The sequence below is a fragment of the Ambystoma mexicanum genome, chromosome 6q, assembly GCF_040938575.1.
Source record: "Ambystoma mexicanum isolate Mex_15411 chromosome 6q, UKY_AmexF1_1, whole genome shotgun sequence".
NCBI classification, from domain to species: Eukaryota; Metazoa; Chordata; class Amphibia; order Caudata; family Ambystomatidae; genus Ambystoma; species Ambystoma mexicanum.
The window spans coordinates 876,168,644-876,189,971 of record NC_090937.1 but is presented as its reverse complement, the minus strand read 5'-3'; the positions used below and the strand labels follow the sequence as shown (position 1 = coordinate 876,189,971).

Below are 21,328 nucleotides of genomic sequence, written 5' to 3'. Positions count from 1 at the left end.
CAACAAGCAGGGCGTCACAGACTCTCCTCTCCTTGTGGATTTTGTCATACAAATTTGGGCTGGGACATCCAGTATATAGTTTGGCTCCAGGCTCCACACATCCTGGGTCACCTAAATGTGACCACAGATTAATTCAGTCGCCAGTCGGCATCGGTTACGAGTGAGATGAACAGCAATATCAAAACCAACTTTTCCAGCAATGGGGCACGCTAGAGGTGGTCCTCTTTGCAACTTGTGGATCAACATGAAAGCTTATGCTTTCCCCTCATTGCCTCGTATCTATTGGTTGCTCTGTAAGCACATCGAACCGTTGGCAAAGCAGCTACGTGGGCTTTCCCACCAGCTTTTGGTAAACATTACTGCTTAGACCTGGGCTCCAGAGCCGATGCTCAATTCGGCCACGCTGTTCTTAAAACCTTTTTCAGTAAGGAGGTTCCATCCACCTGTATTTCCTGTGAGTAGTGCTTGGTAATCTCCCAAAAGTATGGAGGAAAGGGGACAGGACGTGGGAGTATAACAAAGTTACTCACTGTAGTGACTACCTTACTCCTAGTCCATAGTCCCCTTTCCTCCATACTCCTGCCCGCCGTCCCCTATAATAAGTAACCTCTATTATTGCTTAAATGGTCTGGAGGACGATGCGCGGGGCGGAGCTAAGGAGGGAGGGGTTATGGCCGCGTGCAGTACCCCGCGTAAAAAGAGGAGGACACATTTTCAATTTGATGCTTTTTTTACAAATGTTCTCTGGTCCCATCCCACAGGACGGAATGTCCCCCAAAAGTACAGAGAAAAGGGGACTATGGACTAGGAGTAAGGTAGTCACTACGGTGAGTAACTTTGTTAAAACAGTGGCCAGGTGGTTGTTAGCTTTCCTCTGCTGGCTCCCTCTCCTCTGCTGGCTCCCTCCTATGGAACAGCCTCCCCCTCCCACTGCGCCTTGAGCAGGATCTTCTTAAATTCCGGAAGCTCCTTAAGACTCTCCTCTTTACCTCCTCCTTCCCTTAGTCTCTCCCCTGCTAATCCCACAGTTGCTGCGATTGGTGTTCTGGGCCCTGACCTCCCCACCCAATTTGCCCAGCTTCTGTCTACCCTTTGCACTTGCACCCTCCGCCCTGGAGACTCGCACTTGCACCCTTCGCGGCCCCAGGCCGTGTTGCACTCAACACCCCAAGCACTTCATCTGTGGCTCAACCATGAGCTCAGACTCCCCATCACTTACCCACCTGCCATCTCCCCATCTTCCTTGCTGCACTTGCACGTTCTGAATACTCGTAAGGCATAGTAGGTGTGTCCCCCTAACCCCCACTTTTAAATATTGTGTTTTTTCTGTATTGCAATGTACCTCCCACCCCTGCTCCCTCCCTTGCCATGTGGGTGCTTTACAGTATTGTCTTATTGTATAAGCACCTAGCTAGCAAACAAATAAATAAATAAGATCACCACCGACAGATGAGTGCTGGACGCTCTCGCCCATGGACACACCCTGGAGTTTCAACGCAGGTGTCCGCGGATCCCTCCGGTTACCCCTAAGGAACAGCACATCCCTCAGCTCCTGGAAGAGGTGCGGGCCATGCTGTCAAGAGGCGATGGAGCTAGTTCCCAAATGACTCAGATGCTCCGAAGTCTAGTCCAGATACTTTCTGGTCAGAAAGCAGACAGGGGGCTGGGGGCCCATCCTAGACCTGCGACGTCTCAACAAATACTTCCAAGTCCCAAAAGTTCAGGATGGTCACGTTGCAGCACCTGCTCATCCAACTGGAGGTAAGAGACTTCTTGACGTCGCTGGACCTGGAAGACGCCTATTTCCACGTTCCCATTCACAAGAAACATCGAAGGTTTGCGTTTCGTAGTGTAGGGCCAACACTACCAGTTAAAGGCCCTACCTTTCGGATTGAAGGTCAGCCCCCAGAGTGTTCACGAAAGGGATGGCATTGGTGGCGGCCCATCTATATCTACGGGTGTTAGGAATGTTTCCCATTTATGTGTAATTTGCCCTCCAGTTGTGTACCCCCCAACTTTTTGCTGCTGGTTAAACATTATAGTCTGACTTTACCAGTGAAGCACAACGTTCAGCTGCACTCCACTGGGCTTTTCGCTTCCTTTATTATGGGGAAACTGACATGCCCTCAAAGACAGTTAGTACTGGGACACTTTGTTTCCCTTTAGTCCTTTCCAATATTGCAACTTTTCTGCAACATGTTACAAGTGCACAATGTACCCTACAGTACAGTGTGCTTTGGTCTTCCTTTCATTTCCAAAGGCCCTAGCCTCCCTCAAAGGATCTTTCAGGAGAAGTGCAGATGTTCCTTGGATAGGGCAGCTTATCTTTGCGCTTCTTTTTCACTCTTTCTTGCCAGACAAACAGCGTTTACTGCGGTTGGTACAGGAGAAGGGGTTCTGGCTCCAAAATGGCCATGCCACAAGGTTCTTTGTCCTGTCCTTTGGCCATCTTGCCCCTTTGCCTTCCCCAGCTTGAGCCGACCTGGGTCAGTCCTTTTTTGGGCATGCATTCTCCCGCGAAACGCCAAGCTTTCGCGGGCTTCTGCATGCCTTGTGTGTGTGCCTCCAGGATGTGGGCTGGACTGCCAGAGAGTCTGGTGTGCTGGGAATGACTGGGACCACTGTGGTCCGTGATTGGCCCACGTCTGTTGTTCCTGTATGCGAGCAGATCTCCCATTGGGTCCTCTTTGTTTTGGTGCGAAGGAGATTTTGGATAAGAGAAGGCTCCAAACACCCATAACAAGTCGATCTCTTGAGTTCTCACTGAACCTAGGATAGGATCCAAGTATCCTGAATCTAAGAAGCCGAGTCGAGACCCACTGGAAGGTTTGGCACTGTGAGCCTGCTGTTGTCCCACTGGACACCTCTGCATCTGATAGAACTAGAAGGTCTGCAAAGGCGCTTCGACCACTTTGAATAGCGGGGCCAACTATTCATGGCACCTTCATCTAAACCTGCATGTAAGCCTCTTCGCAAGTGTTCCTGGGCCAACCAGTGGGCTGACCAGCTTGCACAGGACCTTTGCTCAGAAACCGCCTCCGTTTCTAGGAGACCCTTGAAACTTGGTAGATCGCAAGCTCAGTGTTCATGGCATTCTCGCACCGAATTTCGTACACTTGGCATTCCCAGGTCTGAAGTAAAGAGAGAGCGCCCAAACTGGAGTATACGCGGTTACCGTGCCACCCAGTCATGGTGACGAACTTCGCAGGTGCCTTGCTGCGGTGCCCCTCTGTACCCTGAAGCCTGCTGCAGTGAGAGAGAGCAGAGAAGTCGCCACTGTCGTGCCAGGGAATCATCACTGTATCTTGGCCTCTGAAAGCCGCAGAGCCGCACAATTGCCGCATTTGAGCCTGCAACCGAAGTGGACTCGACTGCCGAAGTTTGGTCCGGAGAGCGCCGGGGCCAGTGAGTACTTGCAACCCTTACCGGTGGCCCCTAGCGCATCCATCAATTTTTACGCACAAGTGTCCCCCGAGGGCCACTCACCTTTCCACAGGTAGCCTGTGCTACAGTCCCATTCCCAACTCCTGGAACCTGTTCTGCCCTCTTGGGGATACCCTCCACGAATAGTGGGAACTTATTCTACATCACCTCACCCACCTTCCTGAACTGCTACAGACCCTACAATAGACCCCGTTTTCACCCTTCTGCACTACCGCGTGCACCAGCATTTGAAAGTACATTTGAGCACTAGGCTCCACTCTTCGTCGGGACTGGACTGCCTCTCAGTTAGGAATTTATCAATGCAGAACTGCCTAAAGACTGCCTAAAGACTATTTGCACTGTTTGCTCCCTTTCAAGTTTTAGACCCCTCTAGGCCACTTGGTATTGTATATATGTGTTATAGTAGTGTTGTATTGGTTTAAAGATATTACTGTTGATAATTGCTTTGTGTTGAACTTCAAAGGCCTTGAATAAATACATATATTTTTAATATATATATATATATACACCTGACTGGGAGAGATTTGTAGTGTCCTTTACTCTGTGTGCTCAGCTCATTGAGGTCTTTCAGTCACCCTCACTCCTCGTGAGACCTATTATTGACCACTGGCAATGCTACCTTGATTGGTCTGGCTTGTCCAGAAGGTTACCCTGTTCCAAGAAACTTGGCTGGCCTTCTGCACCTCTTCGCACCAGGTCAGAGTTCAGAAATCCATCTTAACAACGTGGTATAAACATATACTCGTACCTCAACGACTGGCTCATCCGTGCCCGCTCGCAGGAGTTGGCCGTCAGACACACGGAAGCAACCGTCCAGCTACTGGCGGATCTGGGATTCTCCATCAACTATCCAAAGTCCTGCTTGACACCATCGCAGAAAGCGCTATTCCTGGGAGCCAGGCTCAATACTGTGTCGTGCCTGGCGTCACCTCGGAGGAGAGGGTAAGGGCCATTCAAGGGAAGGGGGAGCGGCTGCTGTTGATGAAGACAGCCACGGTGTGAACCATCAAGTCGTTGCTCGGCATGATGTCCCACATCTACTTCATCCGGCTCTGCAGGTTGCAGGTGCAACCTCTTCAGGAGTTCCTGGATGCTCACTGGATGCAGGTGTCTGGAAGCTTCACGGACGAGATGCCGCTCGACGAGGAGCTCCGTCGGGCGATAGGGTGGTGGGGCATCAGCTCCAACATCGCCCTGGGCACAGGGTTTCAAAACCCGCCATACCAGGAGACGGTTACCACGGGCGATTCCCTAGGAGGCTGGGGAGCCCACACCAGCCAGAGGCTTGTGGCTGCCGGAGGAGAAGGATCTCCATATCAAGATTCTGGAACTATGGGCAGTGTTCTGGTCCCTCAAGTCGTTCCTTCCATCTCTGAAGGGAAGGTGGTGAGGATCTTCACGGACAACTACTCCATCACGTTCTACATCAGGAAACAGGGGGGCACTTGATCCCCAGCGCTCTCCAATGAAGCGCAGGACTTGTGGCGATGGACCGTCGCCCAAGAGATGTTACTCTTCCTCTCCACCTAGTGGGAAACAAGAACATCACTGCAGACTCCCTCGGCAGCGAATTGCGCTCCTACCGAGTGGGACCAGGTGGACCGCATCTTTGCCAAGTGGGGCAGGCCCCAGATCGATCTGTTTGCAATGTCGGCAAACTACAAATGCCAGAAATTTGCCAGCAGATTCCACCAACCGAGGAGCCTGGGGGACAAGTTCCCGTGGGAAGGAATGTTTCTGTTCGCGTTTCCTGTTGCCTCTCCTGCTAACACACACACACACACACACACACACACACACTAACCCACACACACACACACCCACACCCACACCCACACCCACACACACACACACACACACACACCCACACCCACACCACACCCCCCCATGCAGGATGATACTCATCGCCCTGGCATGGCTGAGGCAAATTTGGTATTTAGACCTTCTGAGCCTGTCAGCGTCTTCTCCGGTCAATCTGCCCGGCAAAGTCTGAAATTTGGTGGAAAAAAACTCAATTTTTTTTCAGACATTTCCCTCCGCCAACACACCGCAACACCACATGTCCTACCTTCCTGCCTTCCCACAGGTGTCCAGACGCAAACAGTACCTCACATGTGTGGATGCACCTACCTGGGCACAAAGGGAAAAGGCTAAACCACTGCTATCCCCCAAAGGGTTTGGTGCGCCAACCTACAGATTTGGGCTTGGGGTGTCGCAGCCACCAAGGAAAACGGGGAACCCGATGCATTTCGAAAACAAGACCCACAGATGTCTGACATGCGCGAATTGCCTCAGAATGTATTAACCACAGCCCCCGGCTATGACCCACCTGGAAGATGGGTGACATCACCCCTGACCATCCTGGAGGTCTGGCTGGTATGCGTTACAGAATCCACCTCCGGGAAGGGAGGGGGACCCTACCCGGGCCCCCTGGTACTGCTGCTGCACTTGGGCATGGTCAACCCACATGGGAGACGGGTGCCCAAGGCCAGGTACATGAGCCCCAACCATCCTGGTATTCTGGCTGTCCTGCATTACAGCTTCTCCCTCCAGGAAAGGATGGGGAATGTCCCGGGCTTCCCGGGAACCACAGCTGGGCTTGGGGACGTTCAACCCACATGTGAGACAGCTGCCCAAGGCCAGGGACATTACCCCCGACAAATCCTGGAGTGGGTCACCAGTTCCCAAACTGCAAAGTCTTTATCCTCACGAAGGCCACGGCCACGCCCACGGCATACACCCAGTCGCATCAACGCTCTGACAAGGGATGTGCGTTCGGTGGGTTCTGGGACTTCCAAGAACGAAGGTCCAGGCAGCCTGACCATTCTCTTAGCACCGGCGCAAATAACAGAAGGGGGGAGCAATGGCTTCTTTCAGTCCCCCTCCTCCTCATCAGCCTCAGAGGCAAAGAAGGCATGATGCGCCCCTCCGGGTCCACGTGTCTCTGGTGGGGGGCAGGCTTTGCCCTTCACGCACAGTCTTGGCGTCAGAGGTTTCCGTAGTGTCCACAGATACTGATTCCTCCCTCTCCTCCCTCCCCCCCTCCACTCCTACAGATTGGGCCAACAACTCTGTTGGCGGACATTCGCTCATTGAGAGCCATGCAGTGGAAGAAGTCACAGCCTCCCAGCGAGGCTTGGGCTTCTACTCCAGGATTTTCGCCATACAAAATAAGAACCAGGCTGGCGTGAGAGTTGTTGGACCTCTCCATCCTCAACCTCTCACTCCCTCTTCCAAAATTCAAGATAGTTACGCCAGCACTCATTGCGGAGACACTGTGCAGGGGAGACTGGATGTGCTCCCTGGATCTGTAGGACGCGTACCTACACGTCCTGATTTGGCAGCCTCATCGCTCCTTTCTTAGGTTCAGGATCCTGCGCTTCCATTTCCAGTACAAGGTTCTACTGTTCGGCGTCAACTCAGCTCCCAGGGTACTTACCAGACTTATGAATGCATATATTGTGTCTATAGTAACATCTGGTTCTTCCTCGAGCACCAATTCGGACCACGTTCTCTTGAGCTTCTGCACCAGTCTATGGTACGTGATATACTGGCCAGTGTGCAACCCGGTTTCCGCCCCCAATACCCCAAAATCTGTTATGGTCCCTTCTTGCCAGATATCCCCCAATGTCACTATCCCAGCCGGCTCCCAGTGATTCCTGATTATCATCCTGAGCTGCTCCTCTCCCCCCGCCAGTGGTACCTGAGGGGAGCACGGGTTTTGGTTCCCCATCAGTTGGTACGCCCTTCGCCACATTTTCCATCCAAGCACCAACATCTTGGGACGCCCGTCCATTACAGACTGGGGCAACCACATTATCTCTTTCAGATAGAATGGGACACAGTCCCTTCGGAACAGCCTGGTTTCGGTGGTCGCATCCTCAGAGAGCCATTTGGCCACATATTGCAGCTGACTCGCTACATAATAGACTTCATAATTGGGCAATTTTATACCCCCCCTCTCGTAAGAATTCTGGAGTTTCTAGAGGGCGACTCTGTTCCGAGTACCATGCCACAGGAAGTCCCTACACATACTAGCCAATCTACTAAAAAACTTCTTGGGTATCAGATACGGGATATTACCAAAGTAGTGCAGGAGTCTAGGCAAGACCACCATCTTCAACATTGCGCTATGTCCCATCATTGCAAAGGGCAGTTTAACCCAGAACCGCATGCAATTCTCAATTTTCATAATAGCTACTTCTGTGTTGCGCTTGTGTTCTTCGTCCACTGCATGGTAAATATCTATTCCTAGATAACGAAATGTTCTAGCTGCCCACGGTACCTGTAACACCGGTAGTTGTTCTAGAGGGATCCCCTTATACCCACCTAGTGGGAACATGCTAGACTTCTGAGGGTTAACCGCTATACCAGACATACCCGCATATCTTCCCATCACCTCCAAAACATATTGGAGGTTCTCCTCTGGGTACCGCAAGTACAATAGTATATCATCTGCATACAATGATACCAGGTGTCATTCATCACCCACAGGGATGCCTATTGTGTCATATTGTTGCCTTAAGTAGATCGCTAGGGGTTCCAGAGCTAATATGTAAAGCATTGGAGACCATGGACAGCCCTGTCTGGTTCCCCTGCGGAGTTTCCACCTTTCCGATATCACTGACCGCGTTTTAACCCTGGCTAGCGGTTCACTATATAACATTTTAGCCCACCGCAGGTATCATGGACCCATCCCGTAGCCATCCAGGGTCGCCAGCAACCACGGCCATTTGACCGAGTCAAAGGCCTTTATTGCGTCTTATGACACTATTGCCAGTTCATCATCACTTCCGTTCCCATATTCAATGACTCTATGAAGCCTTCTAAGATTATCAGATATGTTTCTGTTGGTGACCTAGCCAGTCTGATCTGGGTGTATCAGTTTGCCTATGGCTTTCCTCAGTCTATTTGCCAAAATAGCTGTCAGAATTTTAATGTCTTGATTCAACATCGACAGGGGTCTATAGGAACTGCAGCTGTGCCCTGGCTTATTAGGCTTGGGGAGCGGTGGTATAATCGCTTCTCTGAGTGATTCTGGCAGTCTGCCTCGCTCATGCGCCTCATTCAGCATGTCCAACAATGGGGGGGGCACCTCGTCTTTAAATGCTTTATAAAACTCACTTGGGAGTCCATCAGCCCCCGGGGTCTTACTCGTCGGCAACTGTCTCACCACTTCTTCTAGCTTCTCCAATGTAATCAGTAGGTCCATCTCCTCCCTTTCTTCTGCATTCATTTGCGGCAATCCTATGTCCTCCAGTGTTTCCTCTATCATCACGCGATTATCTTCCCCATCATCTCCATACAACAGCCCATAATAGTTTGCAAACTCTTGATTTACTACCTCTTGGGTGTCCACCACCCTCCTGTCGTCCCTTTTTATCAATCTGATCGGGTGTCTAGGGGTTTCACTTTTGTATAGCCATGCCAAAAGCCTTCCTGGTTTGTCACCTCCCGCATGTTGCCTCTCTATATACTTTTTGTAGTTAAGGTTACACAATCTTTCCCAATGCCCTGCACACTTTTGTTGCAGTCTCAGTATTAGGTCATTATCTTGGTTGATACTGTTTCCTCCACTAAGTGCCCCCTCCAGTTCCCCCTCCGCTTCCTGCAGTTCCGCCAGGATCCCCCCCTGCAATCCTTTAGATTTCGCAATAGCCACTCCTCTTATCACAACTTTGAAGGCCTCCCACAAAGTTCCTGCTGAATCCACACTACCCGTATTCATCTCAAAATAGCTAACTATCTCTTCCCTCATGTCCTCCCTAAAAAAGGGGTCTCTGAGCACCTCTGCCCTGAGGCGCCACGTTGGAATTCTTGCTCTTGGAGGGCAATATTGCCATCAAAGGATCAGGGGCGAGTAGTCCGAGAGGACCCTTGCTTTGTATTCGATTTGCATGATTTCTGTCAGTATCTCTGAAGTGGCGAAGACATAGTCCAGCCTCGTGTGCAGCCGTTGCGGGGCAGAATAATGCGAATACTGCTTCTCTTGAGGATGGTGCACCCTCCATACATCTTCTAACCCAAAATCATTCAGCAATGTCCGTAACGCCCTAGCCAATGGGGCAGGCCTATCCGGTTTCCCGTCTGACATGTCCACCCTGGGGTTTAGCACGCAATTAAAGTCCCCTCCCCAAATCACTGCACCCTCCGCACACATCCTAAGATTGTGACACAGCGTTTTAAAATATGCCGCAGTGTTTTGGTTCGGGGCATACGTGTTTACCACACTTATTTCCCTCTTTTCCACCAGTCCCTTCACCACCACCATCCTCCCGTCTGTGTCCAACAGCGTCTGCAACAGTTGAAACGGGACATGTGGCGCCACCCAGATGATCACTCCCCTGGCGTAAGCCGAATATGGAAAGCCCACCACCGTTCGCTTCCATTTCCTCTTGATCACTTCCATCTTATCTCGCGTCAGGTGCGTCTCCTGCAACAAGCCAATATCTATTTTCTGTCTCTGTAAGTATAGCATAACCTTATTCCTCTTCACGTAACTATTCAGGCTCCTGACGTTCCAAGTGATTATTTTAAGATCTCCCATGGCTTGACTGTGTTCCTCTCCCCCTCCCACCCATGCAGTTCAATTTTAGTTGCTTAACTCTTCTGTGTAGGCTCATATCCCAACTTAAACTCCCCTGAACTATGTACACAACAAGCCCTCCTGCCTTACTCCCTCCCACCTCCCTGCCCTTCCCCAACAACATCCTCCCCAACTGTTGCCCAGCTCCATCCCTGGATCTCAGACACCCCCGCATCTAGCCCTTTCTGGCAAAAGCCTATACTCGCGGCTCAGCAGGGTGAAGTCGCCCTAATGGCCGCTTTACTACTAATTCTCAGGGGTATGTTGCTCCTATTTCCAACTTACTACGCTTACTGCTAATGTCATTCAGCTCACTCATGCATTGTATTCACTATATTCCAGTCCAACAAGGTCTTAAAGTCCAAAAGCCACAAAATACCGATCAAATGTCCTCTTATGTCATACCAGGACACCCCCGCCCACTTATCCCCTCAGCGTTCATGATACAGACTCCTCACTTGTCATGTTCCTGGCGGTCCTGCTCCGGCTCCTGCTCCGGACAGCCCTGCAAGTCCAACCAGGACGCCACTTCCTCTGGAGTATCGAAGAAAAGCGCTCTGCTTTTGTGCAAAACATTTAGCTTTGCAGGGTACAGAAGCATATACTTAATTTCAGCTATGCGCAGCCTCCTCTTGACCGCCACGTAGCTATACCTCTGCCTCTGCACCAGCATCGTGTAGTCAGCATACGCCGTGATGTTGGTGGATGCTCTCTCTATCGTTCCGCCCTTACGAAAATACTCCAGGATCTTCTCCCTGTCTTAATAGTTCAAAATGTTCGCAATTATCGGCCGCGGCGGGGCCCCAGGCTGTGGTTTCCTCATCAGGGCCCAATGTGCGCACTCAACTGTGAACCCCTGCGAGAGCTTGTCTGCCCCTATCTGCTGCAGGATCATGTTCTCCACATCATTCATGGGGTCTTGGCCCTCTTCTCCCTCTGGCAGGCCGACCACCCGTATATTATTCCTTCTCGCCCTTCCTTCCGCTTCTTCCATTTTCCATGCTTTATATGGCAATCTGTTAGTGTGTTTCTGTATACATACTGACATGTAACACATGGTCCAGTTGTTTGTTGCTTTTGCTAATATTTGTTTGGTACATAGAAGCAATCTGCTCGCTCTCTGGCCCACAAATATCTCCTGTGTCTATTTATAGTAATGTGTTTTACTCACTGGCTAGTAGTCAGAATAATGGCAGTACTGTCTGCATTACAGTAATATGGACAAATGTACATAGAACTTGTCCCATTACCATTAAAAGCTGCACAGACGTTGGCATTGCTGCTCTGAAAGATTTATTTACATGCAGTGTGTGGTCTCCTGAACCTGGTTATGATAAGGATTTTGAATAGTTGAAAAGGACATTTGCTCTCGAGAAGAGGATGGAGAGTTGTCTATTTTTTCCTGCCTACTCATCTCGGCCATATTTTATTGCGTAACAAGCCTATTGACCATTAACTGTCTTTGTTTTGTGACTGTGTTCCAAATCACTAAAACCTCTCCTTTAACAAATGTTCTGTGTGTTTAGTTGAAGATCCAGATGATTTAGAGACTGAAATACTGGAAGACAATGAAACTGAGAAAAGCAGTGGATGTCCAGTTATAGTTGCTAATGTGTGGGATAATGAATCAAAGCCAGCAAGGTAAATCTATACAAATGCTATCCTCTTGTGATATTTGTTTTGCTCAGTAAAGCCATATTTTAATCTTGATGTAAATTCTCATTTTTCTGTATGTATCTGATGGTAAGGCTACTGAATCTCACTTGTTTGATAATTTGAACCTTTTTAGATTTGGTCTGATGTGGTGGCTAAATATGCTTCAAAATCGAAATTCCTGCTTTGTGTTTCTTGCTGGCTATGGTCCACAGATCTTTGAATAATGGGGTAATAAAGTGCATAACTTGCAATACATTACTGGGAACTGAGCAAGAAAAATAGCAAAAATAAAAATCTGTATGTGCATGGCAGCCCCTTTCGTTTTGTCTCTTCTCCTTCGCTCACATTCCAGGTTTAGTTTCAATAGGATCTCTCTTTGGCACACAGTGAAGTGCTTCTTCTGTATCTAATGTGTGTCCTCTGTTTGCAAACATTGCAGGTTCTCAGTTTCACCATGATCTCTCATATAACGAAAAAAAACTAATGCTTCTTTATCTAATTTGTGTCCTCTAATTGGAACATTACAGACCCTGTTTCTCCATGACCTCTCTCCCTATCACCGAAAGAAACACTCCTTCTATCTGATTTGCGTCCTCTGTTAGAGGCATTGCAGGCTCTTAGTTTGACCACAACCTCTCCCTATTGCACAATTAAACCCTTCTTTATCTGATTGGGTCCTCTATTTGAAAACATGTGAGGCCATCAGTTTCATCATGACCCACCCAACCCATCACACAATGAAATACTGCTTGTTTGTCTGGTTTGATAAGAAAACGGAGTTTGATGTTGAATGGAACGTGTATGCCCCAAATTTAGAGAATTTTACAGAATGACCAGGAAGGAAATGTAAAGGTATTGGAAAAAAGAACTTATATATTTTGGATCAACCAGCAAACACCATTCCTAAAAACGGACAAACGAAAAGGTAGAAATAGAAATGTTGGTGGCGTCACATGATGCTCTTGGGCTGAGAGGCAGCAGCCAGCCAAGGCTTCAACTACTGTCAGCTACTGTCTTTAAAAATCATCAAAGAACTCCTTTGTACTGGATGGCTAAAGTACAGGGTTTGAACGCGGCTTGGTTTTAAACGGAATCCCAACTGCCACTATGATCGGTATAAACATGCACAAACAGAAGAAAATACAAGATTTTTCCACATCAAACTACCTCCTCCCAGAGCTGTGAGCACGGCAGAGAATCAAGAGAGAGCCCCATAACCTTGCTATGGCAGCATGCACATCACTTGGACTTGCAGCTGAACTAGCTGAAATGCGATCTATGTTGGATGTTGCGTCTGAATAGAGAACCTTTTTTCTTGATCTCATGCAGCAGCAAATAGAAAATTGTTCTAATGATTCCTGTCTCCCATAGAATTATCTCTTGGATATTCGGTAGGATAGCTCAGGTGCAACATGCTTGCCTTGGAAGCAAGACGACACAGAGCACCAGAGGTTTGAGCACAGAGTCCGCGCTTAAAAACCTCTGGGTATTAAGCGCGTTATAAATAACCTATCATATCATATAATTCTAATGGATTGTGTCCTCACAGATTTCTCATCTTTTTTTTGTAAATTTGGTTTTATTAGTTTTACGAATACAGGTTATGCAGGAAAAGTATACAATAGGTACACAATTAAGAATTTCACTATAATAAAACAAACCCCCATAATTCCTTGTGTTTTGCGTCCGTCACATGTAAACTTTCTGCATGCATAATGTTTGCGCAACATCATAACTTTTTCCCCCTTCCCAATCCCCACCCCCCTCCCCCATGGTCAGAGCCTTTATCGCAGATCATGCAGCATTCATCGTACAACGATCAGAATCAGAGTTTATTGTCGGGTTCACGTTATTCGTAAGAGTGTCCGTCGAAGAGTTCAACTTAAACATCGTTTAGTTTGTTCCTTGCTCCTCCGCCATCAGAGTAAGGGCTGTGTTACGGGACAGGCCGTCTGGTAGATATATGCTTTTGTATTCCATCCTCAAGGTTTCAGTCTGTGAGAGTTTACCATGCAGCGATGCTGTTATGTGTTCCATTATACAAATGTTGGTGGATACATGGATCCATTCATTTTTCGTGGGGCTTGTGGGAGCCTTCCACCTCATAACCAGTGTTGCCCTAGCAGCCAGGAGCAGTTGCGGGGCTATGTCTTTGATCTTGACCCAGTCGTCTTCATCATTTTCGAGGCCGAACAGTATGAGGTAGGGAGTGGGTGTTCTGGCAATTCCATCGACCTCTTTGATCCAGCCTAGAACTACTGACCAAAATACCTGTATCCGGGGACATCCCCACCACATGTGCCAGTAGTCTGCCCTCTGTCCGCATCCACGCCAGCAGTCCGCCCTCTGTCCGCATCCACGCCAGCAGTCCGGGCTTGCGGTCTGAAACATTTTGGATAGTCTGACTGGGTCATATTGCCATCTGTGTAATAATTTGATTGCATGTAGTTTGTACTGATTTGAAATGGATATCCGTGTGGCTGCTTGGCATACGGTGTCCCAAAGTTCGGGTGTGAACTGTTCAGCGAAATCTTTTTCCCATCTGTTTTTTAGTGTGTCAGTGTTCACACCTTCTCCCTTTATCAATGCCCTGTACAAAAAACCTATATTAGCCCCTTCATTACAGTTCTTGAGTCCAGTATTTTCTCAAAGGGGGTGAGTTCTCTCATCAGTTTGGGTCTCCACATGGTTCTTGTCAAAACCCCTTTGAGTTGTAGATATTGAAATGTGGATAATGAGCCTATTCCCAGGGCCTCGGTCAGCTCAGGGAGTGAAATGAAGGCGTCTTTCCTTTGTAGTTGGCCTACTCTCTCTAAACCTGCCTCGTACCAGCTTTGGTACCTTCCTACATCCGGAATGTGGTCGTTGATTCCTGGGGACCATAAATGGCTCAAGGGGCTCGGCCAGGTGGTAATGCCTTGCATATTCGTGCCATGCATCCAGATGTCCCAGATGGTCATAAGTATCGGATGATCTTTGAGTTTTCGACATATCCGTTTCTTGGGTGCCCAGAGCCATTCACATACTGTGGCCGGCGAAAAGTAATGGTTGTCCATATTGACCCACTGGATGTTTGTCTGGTCGCGCAGGTGTGGGATCAATACTCTGAGTTGTGAGGCTTCATAGTATTTTTGGAGGTTGGGCAGACCCACCCCTCCCTTGTCTTTGGGAAGTATTAAAGTCTTATATGGGATTCTCGCTTTCTTCCCCTGCCATAGAAAGTGGAGCATGGCCTTTTTGATTTCAGTGAAGAAGCTTTTCGGAATCCTAACGGGTAATGTCTGGAAGGGGTATAAGAAGCGGGGAAGTGATACCATCTTTATTGCGTTTAGCCGACCTAGCCAGGAGATTGAGTTTATCCCACCTTGTCAAATCTAGCTTGAATTGTTTCAGTAGGGGGGGGGGGAGTTAGCTTCAAATAGGTCCTCTAAATTTCTCGTTATTTGTATCCCCAGGTATTGCAGTTTTGAATGCTCAATATGTAGGCCGAGTGAGGAAAATGTGATGGTGTTGTCATCCTCTTGGCCCTGGAGAGGAAAGAGAGTCGACTTTGTTCTGTTTACTTTAAACCCAGAGAGCTTGCCGTATTCCTCTATCAAGGATAGAGCTCGGGGGACGGAAGAGGAGGGGTTTGTGATATGAAGGAGGATGTCGTCAGCATAGAAGGCAATTTTATATTCCGTTGTCCCCAGTCGGATACCCTCAAGCGTGGGGTCCGCTCTCATCTTTATTGCCAGGGGCTCAAGGGAGAGGGCAAAGAGAATCGCAGAGAGGGGGCACCCCTGTCGGGTCCCACGTTGGAGATTGAACCACCGTGAGTATTCACCATTCACAAATATAGATGCTTTGGGGTCTGTATACACCGCATGTATTGCTTGTCTGAATTTATCGCCCAATCCCACCTTTCGTAGTACCGCCTTTAGGAACCCCCACTCCACCCTGTCGAAAGCCTTTTCTGCATCAACATAGAGTAAGATCGGGTCATTCTCCATATGCTGGGACGCGTGGATTAGGTGGAGGGTTTTGCGGATTGTGTCTGCCCCCTGTCTTCCTAATATGAACCCAACTTGACCAGAGTTTATGAGTTGTAGGACAAGGGATTCGAGTCTTGCCGCCAAAACTCTGGTATAAATCTTTGCATCGAGGTTGAGTAGCAAGATGGGGCGATATGAGGCGCATTTTGTGGGGTCCCTTCCAGTCTTGGGGATGACAGTAATCAGTGCCCTGGTGAAAGAGTCCGGGGGTTTCCCTGTTTCCATTATGTCATTGAAGAGGAGTGTCAGAAAGGGAGCTAATATGGTCATGAAAGTTTTGTGAAAGCCGGCTGTATAGCCGTCTTCGCCCGGGGACTTGCCCAAAGTCAGCCTCTTTATGGCAGCCTGGTCCTCCAGTTCCGTGATAGGCGATTCTAGGGATTCGGCATCTGTGCCAGGAATGCGGGGTACATCTATTGAGGACAGGTATGACTCAATCTCTGATGGCCCTTGGTCCACGTCGGAGGAGTATAATGTTTCATAAAAGTTGGCAAAGCATTCTGGAATAGTGGTGTGGGCGTATGGTGTAGGGGAGGAATCGTCTTTAATCTCTATTACTTTACGGTCAGCTCTTTGTTCACACAGCCTGGCAGCAAGAAGTGCATCAGCCTTACCGCCTTTTTCGTAAAATTTCTGTTTTAACATTCTCAGTTTGCGCACAACCTGTTCATACTCCAGGAGTTTCAATTCGCTTCTTTTCTCTTTGGCCCTATTCATTTTCTGCTGGTCTAATTCTTCACCCACTTTGGATTTGGTTTCTAACTGGCAGATTTCGTCTTGAAGCCTTTGTTCAATAAGGGCACGTTCCCTCTTTTTTGATGCGCCTTCCCTTATCAGAATCCCTCTCCAGGTAGCTTTCCCAGCCTCCCACACCGATTGTCTGGACACTTCACCATTGTCGTTCGCTTTGAAAAATTCGGAAATCTTGTTCTACATTTCTGTTCTGAAGACACCATCTCTCCAGAGGCTCTCATTACAACGCCATTTTCCATTGTTTTTTGGCAAATCAGCCCACTGGATGTCCGTGAGGACCATGTCATGGTCAGACCAGGCGATCGGTGTTATCTGTGATTGTGATATCACCTCAGAGAGCTCCCTGGAGAGATATATATAATCGATACGGGTGAACGTATTGTGGGGAGCAGAATAGAAGGTGTAGCCCAGTTCTTCCGGATAGCGGACCCTCCATGCATCTATCATATTGTACAGTTCCATCATATGAGCCAGCTCAGAGAGTTCGGGCCTGTCTTGCTGCACCATATCGGGGTTCCCAGGCTTTCAATCTTTCGCCGGATTCGCCCATTGGTTGAAATCCCCTCCCAAGGTAATGTACACTGTGGCTTCAAATAGTATCTTAGGGATTGTTCTGGAAAGAAATCTAGATTGGGCTGTGTTTGGAGAATACAGAGTAGCAATGGTGACACTCAGCTTACCCAACTGACCATTCACCAGCATTGCACGTCCTTCTACATCCGACCATGTCTTGGTTAATGTGAAGCCTATACCTTTCCTGATGAGGATTCCCACCCCTCCCCTCCTGAACGGGCCCGACCTCCAAAACTCGAACCCAACTCGTTTCCCCAGGACCTGTCGTTCCTCTCCTTTTATGTATTTTGTTTCCTGTAATAGTAGGATGTCTAGACCACTTCTACAAAATTCCCTGGCCACAAGGGACCGTTTTGTCGGTGAGTTGAGCCCTTTGACATTGAGTGTCCCGACTCTTAGGGAAGCAAGCTCCCTTATGTTAATGTTTACCATGTGATCGATAACGTCATTTTATCTCCGATTGTGAACTGCATCGGTTGTTCTGAGGTGCATTTCATATTGCTCTGACCCGTTTCCTTACTTTCGGCCCCTCCTGACCCTCCTCCCTCCCCTCCCTTCTCCCCTGTCGAAGGCGTTCGAGTGAACCCGGTTGACAGCACCGCGTTGGCATCGAACCACCTGTGGGGGCCGTTACTTCACGCCCCTCATTCTCATACTACTCCTCTTAACAGAGTTGAGCCCTTCCTTGGTTCCCCCCTAATTTTCTCCATTCTCATCTTGGAACGATATACACGTTAACGTCTCATTGTAGCATTGGTAGGTGAAACATGTGTGTTCGTCTTACCAGAGTCGATCAATTTCAGTTTTCCCCCTCCGGAGAGAGGTTACCTCTTCGGAACTTTCGAGATCCTTTTACTTTCTTCCTCATTGGGTCCCTGAATCAGCCATTCGCCGTCTCCTTTTTTTCACCTCTCCCTGGCTTTCCCCGTCTAGTCAAGGCTCAAGAAGGTCTGAGATGCATTTCTGTATTTCTTTTTCAGATCGCAATCTAAATTTGGTTCCCTCATGTTCAAACGTGAGAGAGAAAGGGTAACCCCATCTATATCGAACATTCTTCTCCTTGAGTTTCCTTGTGAGGGGGCCGCACATTTTCCTGAGGGCCAATGTTAAGGGGGAGAGGTCCTGATATATCGAGATCCGGGCCCCTCCCAGCGTGATCTCATCGCTTTCCCTCGCTTTCTCGAGGATTCGGGTTTTGTCTCTGAACCGGTGGAACCGGGCGAGGACTGATCGTGGGCCCCCTGGAGGGCTACCGGCTCTGTGGATTCTTTCCGTCATTGGTGTGTCCACCGCGTCATCAGCTACAAGAGGTTTGATGATATTGTGGAGAGTTTCACTCAGGTCCGCCTCTGTTTCGCCCTCCCTTTCTGGAATTCCAAAGATGCGTAGATTGTTTCGGCGCTCTCTGTTTTCCAAATCATCGAGTTTGAGTTTGTGCTCCAATTCTGATCGAGTTGGATCTCAAGGGTGTCAATGGAGGCCTGATTGCTCTCTACCCCTTCAAGCCTGTCTTTCATATTGTCCAGCCTTTGGGTGATTTTATCTATCTTCCCCCCCTATATTGGCGCCCAGATTTTTAATTTCTCCTAGCAGGGCAGCGATGTCACCTTTTGTTGCTGCGGCCAGGTCATTCGCTGTGGTAACGTTGTTTACCATTGTAGACCTAGTTGGTGTATGTGGGGTGGCGGTGTATGCAAAAGGAGCAAACTTGTGCCTAATGTCCATGTAATCTCCTGGCAGTGTGGTCAGCTTGCCGGGCTTGCTGGTCGGGGTCGTGGGTTCTTTGTCCCGACAGGCTAGGCAGAGGAGGCACACGCCCCTGTGTTGGGGGCCTTACCCTCCGCGCTAGTTCGTCGTGAGTTTTCGCAGATTTGTACCTCCTCAGCGGTGGCGGAACAACTTCAGCGCCGGGCTAGAGTGTTGGGGATATGCTGCCGAGGTGTCGAGGGCAGTGGTGGCCTTGGTCCGTATAGTCGGAGGAAGCACTCACCCTGTTTCCAGGGGCCGTACCCACCGTTTGGTATGGCTTCTATTGCAACAGGTGGGGTGCCTTTCCAGAGGCTTCACAGACGTTCTTGCGTGTTCTCGGGGGGGTGCAGCGTCGTTCAGCTATTGATTTGCCGGCTGTTCAGGGTAGGCGTACACCCCCTGGTTTACCTCGGGTGTTGCAGGGGCCCCCCTTTTTCAAAATCCACGTGTGCTGTCGGGGTGTCTCTTGAGGGGTACTTCGTGCCAGGCTACAGTGGGGGGCCTCTATTGTGTGCGCGAATTAGGGCACTGTCTAGCTTTCCAGTCCTCCTTGATCACTGTTGCCGTGTGGATGTTCTCTACTGATGGGCCCTCGGAATGTGCCAGGGGGGGTCTCTGGGGCCTCGTAGATACCACTTTCGCAGGTCCGTGTGGAGAGTCTTGAGGGGGCACAAGATCTGGACAGATGGTGTCGCGTTCCCAGCCGCTACGGGCCCCCTTTGTGTCCGGGGCGGGATTGCGCGTATTATACCCGGGTGTCCCCTACGTGGCCAACTGAGTGCCCGTGAGGGAGGCCTCCTCTTGAATCAGCGCAGCGTACCCTGCGCTCCGCTATGTCCTCACCACCACACTGGGGGCTCTGCGCCACAATCAAGGCGAGTCACGCCACAGGGTCGAGTCGCGACAGTGTGCCGGGGGTCTGGATTGGGCACAGGGAATAGGCCCGTGATTTAGCTCCAACGCGGTCTGAGGGCTGCGGGGGGCGGGTGTCTGTTCGCATGCTGCCTCTCATCTTATTTCAACAAAGGTGCTCCCGGAGCACCGTGGGGCAGGGAGCGGGGTCGCAACAGAGCACAGGCGGCAGCCCACGCACTTCCGTGACGAGGTTCCTCGTTGCTCCGCAGGGCTTCTCCGTACTCCTCTCACTTTTGCGCGCCGAGGGAGGGGGGGGGGGCTTCTGTGCACACGATGTTTTCACAGTGAAGGAAGGTCCGTTTTTCATCGGATTTTCGGCCAGCCGGTGGGGGGGCCGTGTCACACTGCCAGGTTCCAGTTTGTATGCGCGGGGGGGGGGCAAAAAGTGGGGGCTCAACACACTTCTTGGGGCTGCATAACGGGAGCTCGCACAGAGAGCTTCCAAATCCGTGCGCCCCCTGGTGGCCAGTTCAGATTTCTCATCTTTGATGTATATTCCTGCGATAGCAGGAAACGTCAAACATTTTTTCACTACCAGGGGGCGCCCTGTGTTCTCAGTTCCTTTTTTCCACATTCTCAGTTCGTTCATCGGATTATTTCACACCACAGAAGGAAAACAAAATGTATGCACACTGAATTCGAATTTTCTTCAAACATGTCGACCACAAAGCCTTCCAACGCAAAGGATTGTAAGGACCGTGATTTGAAAATGTCCATCACTGATCCTCACAAAATGTGTTTGTGGTGTCTTGGCTCATGTCAGTCGATGATGCTCGAAACTCTGAAGGAAAGATTGAGGCTGGCGCTCGATCGAAAAAACACAAAATAAGATTGCACTCACAAAGCAATTTGCTTAATTCCTCCCCCTCTTCTTCTATAAAGAAGGCGGGACATAGCTACTCTCCTGGTAGGCTGGTAAGATTTCCTTCTAAGTGTGCTCCGGTGGAAAAATTGCAGGAATTTCAATAAAAAATGTTGGACATTTTTAAAAAAGCAGCCCCTTCTGCCCCCTCTTCAGAGTCTAAGACAAAAAAGGGAGCAGATCAATCTGCACCTAACAAAGTCAGAAGGGGCTCCAGCAGAGACTCGTCCTGTGCACTGGAAAGGCCGGGTGTGAAGTCAATGCCAAAAAGGCTTGAAAAGTTCCAATTTTGATGACTGCGACCATCTCAACATTCTTCAACGCCATAATGTCACCCCCTCGGAAGTGTCCATCAGCGTAGACTGTTGAAGACTATTCGACATTGGAATATTTCCCGAAGTCCAGGAAAGAGTTAATGGGGGTTATTACGAGTTTGGAGGTAACCATGGCGCTGCTGCCTCCAAACCCATACCGACTCCGCCCTGGTGAATGGAGGTATTACCGCCCCATTCCAAGGTTGGCGGGGGTGGTAATTCCCCATTCACCAGGGCCCTTCCCCATTCCCATTTGAGCCCCTACAGGGCTCAATGGGAATGGGGAAGGCAGTAATAACGGTACCGCAAATTGCGGTACCGTTATTACCTCCAAAGTCCCTTTGCGGGTCCCGTCCTTAACGCCTGGTAAAACCAGGCGTTAAGGGAGGACCCGCAAAGGGACCTCGTAATAGGGTGGTAGGGTGGTGGAGGAGGAGGGGGC

The 21,328-nt window shown here is 49.5% G+C and overlaps 1 protein-coding gene across 4 annotated transcripts in view; it reads left to right on the top strand.

The window, feature by feature from the left end:
- The window catches only part of NEK1 (NIMA related kinase 1), a 2,768,493-nt gene that overhangs the window by 2,191,529 nt on the left and 555,636 nt on the right, over positions 1–21,328 (top strand). For all 4 annotated transcript variants that reach the window (XM_069631399.1, XM_069631400.1, XM_069631397.1 and 1 more), the window contains one exon: positions 11,557–11,671. In XM_069631399.1, the coding sequence (XP_069487500.1) occupies positions 11,557–11,671 (115 nt within the window). The remainder of the gene's footprint in view (positions 1–11,556; positions 11,672–21,328) is intronic.